General features: G+C 35.7%; 1 protein-coding gene across 1 annotated transcript; it reads right to left on the bottom strand.

The window, feature by feature from the left end:
* Nucleotides 1-897: 897 nt before the first annotated feature.
* On the bottom strand, nucleotides 898-8,947 carry LOC131156135 (meiosis-specific protein ASY3). Its single transcript, XM_058109582.1, has 10 exons — nucleotides 8,746-8,947; nucleotides 5,841-7,522; nucleotides 5,595-5,632; nucleotides 4,658-4,753; nucleotides 4,449-4,512; nucleotides 4,183-4,332; nucleotides 4,048-4,106; nucleotides 2,838-2,972; nucleotides 1,910-2,001; nucleotides 898-1,419 (listed from the first exon to the last, which is right to left on the bottom strand). The coding sequence occupies exons 2-10, from the start codon at nucleotides 7,514-7,516 to the stop codon at nucleotides 1,348-1,350; spliced, it is 2,382 nt and encodes a 793-aa protein (XP_057965565.1). The 5' UTR covers nucleotides 7,517-7,522; nucleotides 8,746-8,947; the 3' UTR covers nucleotides 898-1,347.
* Nucleotides 8,948-9,795: the final 848 nt, after the last annotated feature.

Below are 9,795 nucleotides of genomic sequence, written 5' to 3'. Positions count from 1 at the left end.
TGCATAATTTTCTACATGCAAATGTCTGGTGCGTATGTGCAATTTGTAGACCTGTGCGTGTTACTGCCCATTATTTCGTCATCAACAGTAATGTTTCTCATCCTACCAACATTGTTGTTAATTATGGGAGAGTTGCTTGGCAAAAAATATAAAATAAAATTATGGGATAGTCGTAACTAAATCCTAATACTTTAATAGGTCTTAGAAGGATAATTTAAGAATGAAAGAGGCAAAAGACCATGGAAATCGTTTTCATTAATTATCTTGCTCAACTTTCTTTTACACAGAGATATATAGGAACGGTGGATCGACCTTGAAGCCTAAACTGACTAATTATGAGAATCAGCATATCATGGGGCTTGTGGTACATACCAGTTGCATGCAACATCAACCATTCGACATGCAATTTAATGCTTGAGGACTTGCACTTTCAAATCCAAAATTCCTCATGTCCAACTATAAGGGATTGTCCGAGCCCTGACCTACCCCTTTACTAGCTGAGGAGGTGCTTATATCCATGTCATTAGCATGTGACTAACCTGACTTATCCCCCATACTCCTATAGGGAGAGGCACCTCAAATCATGGACAGCACGTGGTTATTTATCCTAACAAGACTTCTGAATTGAATGCTCCTCCTAGAGCTCATCCTTGCCAATAGGCTATCTTTTTTTCTTTTACCTTTTTTAATGAAAAGTAAAGGTAACAGGCAGATAAACTATCTTCAAAGTACACAACATAAATATTTACTCACAAATCGAGGTGAGGCCCAGTTTTTCTGGTGTAAGCTCACTGAATCAATAATCTTGGAATTTTTGAAATATGCTCTTATCTAAAAACATGTAAAAGTTGAACGTATTGCATGGGCGTATCGGCTAAAAATACGAAGGCAGCAAATTGAATGAACCACATGATAACTATCAGTTCATTGTTCCAAACTATACAAATCCTTTTGCTGTTTTCTGTTGTGGACAGCCAAGATACACAAAACCTATCTGGTGGTGTTATATATCTAATTCCAAAAAATAAAAAACCTCAGAATTCTTTACCTCAAAGATCCCACTAAGCCACACTATAGACCCAAAAGGACCCAGAGTTGCAAGATCACTCAAAAACAGAGTTTCAGTTTGGCTCAATGACTAACTATACAAGTGGTTCCACAAAACATAAAATTTTTCAAGGAAATACATCATATACCGAGTCCATGAAGGAAATGGGATAATAGGGCTATTCTGTTACCGATAAAATGAAAAGGCTTGCAGAGCCAAATTGCAATGTTGAAGCAAAGCTGCAGATGTTGTCAGACCTCGCGAATCTCTTCTTCTTTCTTCCTAGCACTATGAACATGTCAACTGAGGACACCCTCTTTCAAACACTCAGCAAACACATGCTTCAACTGGAGCATCTTTTCTCTCACTAGCTGCAATGAATTAGATTGTCATGCTAGATATAGAAACCATCTCAGCAATGGAAGCGAAGGCTGACCTTCGATTTGGATTTGTATGGATTTGGACAAAATTCAATATGATCTTATACCACAAATCCAAATCCAACCTCCCAAACACATGGTAGAAAAGTAAAATCTTTAAGTATTAGAAGATGATGCTAGTCTATGATTAATTTTGACATAGTCAAGTGTAGCTGCAAAATAAGGAAGATCCCGCATCCATGAGTACCAAGTTGGGAATCCCTAAGGTTGAAATTTATTGAAGCTATGGTCCCTTAATGATCAGATTTGCAGTATATTCTATGGACATTCAAACATGGCCTTTTTTTTTTTTTCACATTCAAACATGGCTATGTCCTAGAAACTAGGGATAAACTTGCAGCATTCAAATCAATACAGAGATTACATTCAGTGATCAGAAACCAAGCTAAGTTTCTCAAAAAATTAGAAGCATGAAACTTGCCTTATGGACAGTCGTGATTCTTATTTCAGCATCATTGAGTTGCATCTCAATTGCTTCTTCCACTTGCGCGAGAAGCTTCATGTGTGATGCCTCTGACAATAATAAATAATCAATAAAGTGCATAGGCTGATCAGTATTCAGCATACAAACTCAGTTTGTTGCCATCTAGCTGTTTGGATTAGTGTAAATTTGAATATGATCATCAAGTTTCATTCACATGGGATTTGAAATCATTAAAGTGTTTTCAGTTCATCTTTTTAATATTTGTGTACAAATGCACAGTTTCAGTTTTGAATGTTTGACATTGCGTCCATCTACCTCTTATGGTGAATAACCATATTAAATGACCATTTATCTGTTGCGTGTGAAAACTTTATAGCTAAGCAAAAAAATGAAACAATAACATAGCATGACCCATGGGCCTCTTACAAATCACAGCCTTGTTACATATGTTTGTATGCATCAATCATTTCTTGTCTACAGTCTTGCAGATGTTTAATGTACCTCTTGGTTGCATAGATCCTGAGGCCATGCCTCCCCTATGAACAAGACAACCACACCTTATTTTCAGTGTTTAACATATCTACATGGTCAAGCACATGCAATTAAAGAATGCACCCAGCGTGCCTTACATCCTTTAATTTACTTGTGCTATATTTGCTAAAATATAAACAAATTATTTTGTTTTTTAAATGTCAGTGCATTGTAGAGTCTTCTGTTAACAAATTGTTCAGAATCACCTACTTGTGCTGATTCCTTGTTTCTAACTTATCAGAGAATAGCATGTCAGTTGTATGGTACTTATATGCCTGCAATTGTATCATGTGGAGATGTGGAAGCATGAGTGCATGCCTTTGAACATCTTGCCAGACACATTACAATATGCATAACATCGAGTAAAATATATTCAAATAAAAATATTCCATACTTCGCCTCTCAATGGTCCAGTTAAATTCTTTTCGGTGTGCTTCCAGTCCCTCAAGTGTGCTTCTGCAGTCCTGAAGATGCTGAACAACCTCGTCTTTGAATCTTTCATGTATTTTTCTCATTACAACTTGTTGCTCTGCATCAAAATGTCACTGTTTAAGCTCAAGCAGCAGCATCAATGAAAACAATGCATGCACGCCTGAATGCACAAGCGTGCTTATGCTACGTGGCAATGTAGGACAGACTGCTAGATTTTGGCACAACGCATGCAGATAATCAGCGAGGTTACTAAACACAATCTTAAAGGTCTCATCATGCATTTCTACAGAACCTTGATCTTCTTATTATTCATGATTCTAAATTTGACAACTCAAGTAGAAAGTAGATATTATTTACCATCTAGAACTATTTCAGCATGAATTTCTAAGCTAGAGTTATTGTAGTTTAATTCCAATCTTTATTCTGTAGATTATGGTTATGTTTGGTTCATGGAAGACCCATTCATAGAAATACAATGGAATACAGTGAGAATATGATGAAAATTATATAGGGATGCAATGTTTAGAAAGAGGCCACTCATGCAAAAGTTTGTGTTATTCCATCCAACATAAAAAATGAAAGGAATAGACATTCCCATGGTTAAATATGGAAATATTCATTCCTTGTCAATTCTTCGATATGGATTAATAAAAATTTTTGAATTGTTATTTGTTTTATGACAATAACATATCTTTTTGTGTTAACTATCTAATTATTTTATTATAACCACTCTATTCCTAGGTATACACATTCCGCAAACCAAACATAATGAAACAGAATTTAGTTAATTGAGAACGCTAATTCGCCTGAGCTCAAAAGCAACCCAAGAAAACATGTCCCAGTACCTCTCAGTAGAGCAGGGTGAATCTTGTGCAGATCTATACAATATGTGTAAACCTGTAGTTCTAAGTTTGGAATCTCGACTGGTATAGAAAATTCAGTTGTTGCTGCTAACCAAATCACAATATAATCTTACACCAACTAGATGACATACTCCGGGCCCATTAATTGATGGATCCCTTTGTTGTACTTCCATGTTTAATAATACAAAATATAGGGTGCTTGTTGAGGCTTGAATTCTGAAATTCAAATGATCCATTCACTAATATCAATGTTGGGATTGATATTCATTTCACTGAGGAGCTACTAGTACTATATTATCCAATCATTACCTTGGAATTTTGCTTCCAAGCATTTTCTATTTGATTTATTGAGGCTTGTCAGCTTTCCTCTGCAACATCAATAGAATCACACATAGTAAACCAAAAACTTAAATTTTTAAACCTGTCAAGTTCTGAAATACCTACACATCTTTCTGAATCTGAGAATTAACATTCTGCAGCTGCAAATATATTCCCTCAGCGGCAGACATCAAAATTTCTGAAGATTTCTTACTAGCCACTGATTTAATTCTGCTTTTAACTCTTTCTAGAGATAATGCAAACAAAGAAACAGCCCTAAAACATTGTCAAGTGAAGCAAAATTCAGCCCAGATAAGCATTTGTGGCATAAAAATAGTTTATAATGCATAGAAGGAATTCTTTATTGTTTTATATGACAAAGAAAGAAAAACCTTGCTAATCCATCCCCGTGGTCCTGTTCTGAAGGTACATGTAACTCATCACTCCTTTCAGTCTCTGTGCATTGTAAGAAGTCACAGAAGAGATTAAGCTCAAGAACTGAACTTTTAATGCAATGACAAAGATAGCATGTGATACTACAATATTAGAGGCTTGCTTTTATGGGAGTACGAGGCAAGACCAAATTCAATAAACTTAGCACCTTGATGGGTGCGGAGCCTCTTGGTTGGATGAAGCATGAAGTTTGATTTCTCAGGAGTACCCGTCTTTGGAAACAACTTGTCAGTTCCCCTGCAACCTGCCCAAGATCATCAAAAATTAAACAAAGTGGCTATTACCTTGAAAAGAAAAGAGAAAGGATTTTAAAAAAGCGCATTTACCACAAGCATAAGACAGTTCATCCCAATCATAGTTCATCAATTCAGTTAAGCCATCTGACCACCTTTTTAATGGATTATGGTCCCAAAAGTAAAATATATACCAGCAACTAGGTTTATTTTGCAGGGGTAGAAGTGAGAGCTTCCATCCTAAGAACAGAATTTTCTTTACTTTTTAAGTAATTGACAATTCCAATAGTATGATTGTGAGGTATGAGGGTGTGACTGGCCCACATGCAAAACAAACTGATGCAAACGACTGATTAATAACTTGTAAAGCAACCCATTGTTAAAGAAACCACTACCCTTTCAGACAAACTTCCTTTTATGGATACTCATGTTCACAGGGGTGCAAAGCTAAACTCACTATTTCAAATTTATTGGAACTACCAAAATTTTACATTTAGAAATTTGGTCTAGGACTTCAAGTTTATCTCAATTGCCACATTGGAAATCACCAAACCGCAAGAAATCTCCTCATTCGCTGGAACATGAATATTTTTCAAGTGCAGACTGGCTGATTTTTGAAAACTAAGTGTCCCCACTTAGAAAACAGATACCAATGATGGAAGAAAGAACCTTCCTCTGTAGTTCTTTTACTTTTAGTACGTAGACCTCTTAGTGATGAGAGAAAACAAAAGGAAAAGATTGTGTTTGTGATGGTCTAGGATAGTCATGCCAGCTACCCAACTCAGTTCAATACAATTTTCAAAGCAGCTTATTTTAGTTCCGTTTCAGACATGTGTTTTGAAATGAGCAAACCATTATATCCTTTGTCAAGGGGCGAAACATCTTCTGAGCTCTCAGAATCCCATTCTTGGGATGATGCTGATTAATATCCTGCATCTCTTTCTTCCATGATGGGAGCTGATTTCCTCGTAGGAGAATCTTTGAGCTCTGCTGCATCATCCTTGAGGTCAATAAGGAAAAGCAAAATGGAGAAAGGTAGTATACGGGGTGGGAATGTGGAACTAATGCACATGTTGAAAACTATCAATATTAGATCACCATAAGGATACGGATGACTCTCCTTCCAAAATTGATCCATAACAATCTGGTTTAAGAATTTGAAAAGTTCTGAAGCCACAGACATCTCCTACAGTGAATCTTCTCTCTGCTAGTGCAGGACTACCAACAATCTCTTCCTTCTGGTTCATCTCTGGTAGTGAGGTAGGAGAGGAACTTCTAAAAGGCATTTTAATCTCCAATGTTGGGCTCTGAGAGTCATCTTGCTGGTCCACAATTCTTACTGAGGACGGAATAGACAAGTCTTCTTGCCTATCTGCCCCTTCAGACAATGCTGGGCTTTTCTTCTTTGTTGCTGGTGATTGGTGAAAATCTTTTCCTTGATGTCCGTCTTTTTGCTGTTTGCTGCCAGAGAGAGGACAACCAAGAACACCTTCCCTTCTACTAATAAACGAGCATGATTTCTCAGCAGGACTTCCTTTTCTTTCTCTAAATGACAATGATTTCTCAGAATGACATTCCTTTCTATTGCTGAGTGGTAACAATTTCCCATCTGGATGTTCCTTTCTTGTACCGAGTAATGATGATGATTTCTTAGCAAAACCTTCCTTTCTATTTCTAAATGATGATGATTTCTCAGCTGAACCTTCCTTTCTATTACTGAGGGTTGATGATTTATCAGCAGGTTGTGCTTTGCTCCTACCCGTATCTTGCTCAATTTTATCTACACCATCCTTTTCAAGAAAGAAAATCTTGCGTGGCTCAATTCTACTTCTTTTTCTCTCATTCCTCTTCGCCTTAAGTATTGAGGAACCACCATTGACAGCACAATGTAACCTCCCAGACCATCCATCTTGAAAAGAGAAGGTATTCTCTTGATGTTTCTGTTCATAACCAGCTGACAATCCATCTTTATTTTTGTTCAATTGCACTTTAGTTGGAGCTCTCTTTCGGGTCAAAGAACGTGTCACTGGTATTTTTATGGTGTGACCAGCACTTTCAGATTCAGTTTCTATTGGGTCCGAGCTCTGTCTAGGATTGACATCTGTTTTCTCCTTTCGTTCAAACTCTTGTTCAGGCTGCAAATTATTTGCCTCTTCGTCAAGATTCTGAGAAGAAGAAACAGTTCCTAATATCTCCCGAAGCTTCATTTTCAGAGCTTCACTGACTTTATTTCCTATCTTATTTGTTTTGTCCTCTATCACTCTTTTTTCCGACACTAGAACTTCAGGCACCGCTGCAAATGAAAATTCCTCTACCCGCTCTCTAACCCCATCCTTACCTCCCCTCCTTTGGTTGGAAAGCTTGTCGAATTTCTTCTCCATGCCATTAGCAGACTCTAGAATTGAGGTCTCGTTGGAAAAAAACTGAATAGAATGCGTTTCTGGTGAATTTGAAGCTTGTTTTGGACAATTAAAAGCCTCTATAGTTGGTGCTTTTTCATAGGGCCTAGTAGAAATCCAAGGGGACCTTTCTGCCTCAGGAGCTTCAATTTTCCTTTGTGTAGCAGCAGTTGTAACTCTGTGCTCCTCACTTTCAGGCATCATGGAGTTCTTACTATTCAAAGTTGCCTTTTCTGCATTTGGAGTAGCAACCTGATCTTCCCTGGCAGCTCCAGACATTGTTTTTTGCTGCGAGTCTACTATAATTCCAATAGAGATCTTTCTGGTCTGGCTGCATCGTTGATAATTGCCCCCAAAACTCCGACAATCACTCATTCAGTCCTGGGATACATTATAGAAAGGTGTCAAAAATCTAATGGCAATGTAGTGAATGCGCCAATGAATAAACCAAAACTGTAATCAAATCACAAGCAAGAATGCAAACATTAATGCCAGACCAAAACAGACTTAAATCAAATCCTCAAAAAACTAAAAGGACGAGGTGGGAATTGGAAATTGGAGCAGTGCACCATTCGAAATAAATCTAAAGCAATGGTGTTCAGAACTTAAACAATTTGTGTCCTGACTCCTGAATAAGATCTAGAGCTTATGGGTTTCAGGGCTCCCATATCGTAAATTTGTTGTCTGTCTGTCTCCATTGTGCAAATTTAGCATAGTAGTAAACAGCGAAGCAATATCAACAGAAACAGAAGCCTGCAGTGTGGGTGAAGCAAATTAAGCCAAAAGGCAAAGGGGCAGAAATTATTTGAATCGCCCTCTCTACCAACTAATAAGGTACGGGAAAAGAAAGCAAATAAATTTTCCCGTACATAGTCTCCACAAAACTGAACGTTTTTTAATACTTAATCTAGTGGAGTTGCGTGTTCAATTAAAAATAAAAACTAAATGAAAAACAAGATTCAAAACTTTTTTTGTGCTTTTAATTTAACGGTTGTCCCAGTAACCATTAGAAAATAGAGAAAAGTTCAAAAAATTCATGAATAAGAAGGAAGAAAACAGAGATAATATTCAAGAAAAAAAGATAGGTCTAGCAGAAATAAAATATTCTGTAAACGCATGCAATTCCCAAACAGAAAGTTTCAGTCAATAGAAACACAAAATGATTCTTCTGCCAAAATTTAATAGCAAAACGAGAACATATGGAAGCAAAACCTTTCTATGCTAAGCTATGGAAACAACATTGTAGTTGGCAGTACGACACGCAAAACTTTCAAACACAAATCCTACGTTTTGGGTTTGAATTTGTGTAGATTTGAATAAAATGCAAAATAAAATTTGTTCATAACACGAATCTAAATTTGATGTGTGAAATCTATGCTTCCAGAGAAATTTCAGAAATTCAACTTAGTCGTTCGAAAAGCTTCAACGAAAAGAATACGATCTCACAAATTAGTTCGCCTATAATATAAGAGCTGCCATCAAAGCAATTCAGGATCATCAAAAGCAACTCGAAGTCAAAATCGCCTAAGCAACTTCGCAACAAAGCAAGCGAGCTAATTAAACCATTTCGCAATGAAGTCGATGAGAATAGTGAGATTACTTACAATTTACCGTCACAGTTCGTCAATGAACTCAAATCTTCTGCAATTATGAAACTTTTCCGAATCAAAATTTACAACTCACAAATGGTTCTCCCACACGGAGAGAGAGAGAGAGAGCGATGATCACCTCCGGGGTTGGACAGCGAGCACTGAAGAGGCGGGAAAACAAATGTTTTAATTTTCGTAAGCGTAACGGCCCGAGCGTACCTAGTTTGTGCCTGGTGCGCAAAGCGCTAATCGATTTCGCGCCATTGCCCATTGGACATCATTACCCCCAATTAAGCCTTTCAATTACCAAATAGGATTCACTATGTATGTGGGATTTACCACACACGCCCCTTTGCTAACACTCTCAAAAATTAAAGAAAAAAATCACCAAAAATAAAAATAAAAATAAAAATAAAAAATTAGAAACCGACAACTTTTTGGTTATCATTTATAAAATTAATAAAAATTAAAATTTTAATTAAAAAAATGAATTTCAACTTTAAATCAAATAATATTATAAAAAAATAATTTAAATAATAAAATTACAAATAATACACATTATAATTTATTATAATAAAAATAAAATCTATTATAACTATTTAATTTAATTGTTCTACTTTTAAAATTACTCTATAATACAAATTTTTATTGGACATGACAATTGAAAAATAATAAAAGTATTTTGTGGTTTGTTTTATTATTATTTTTTAAAATTTATACCTATTTTTATTTTAATTATATTTAAATTCATATGATTATTTTATTTTTATTTTAGTTTAAAAGTGTATAAAATGAATAATTTTATTAAAATTTTTGGAAACAGGTTGCCAGAACTGACAACATAAATGAATGCATTTTTATAATCTATTTTTTTATTAAAAAAATAAAAATAAAAATAAAAATAAAAACAGTAAGGATACCAAACAACCTTACGTGTTTGAAACTTGAATTTCATGTTTACATTTTGAAGTTATTTAATTGAATGAATGCAGTGCCAAATTTTATTGAGTGTTATCAAAGTCATTGAAATCCAAATCACAATATTAGTTTTTTTTCTTTTTCTTT

Source organism: Malania oleifera, chromosome 5, assembly GCF_029873635.1.
Source record: "Malania oleifera isolate guangnan ecotype guangnan chromosome 5, ASM2987363v1, whole genome shotgun sequence".
Lineage (NCBI taxonomy): Eukaryota > Viridiplantae > Streptophyta > Magnoliopsida > Santalales > Ximeniaceae > Malania > Malania oleifera.
This window is presented reverse-complemented; position numbering and strand designations above follow the sequence as displayed.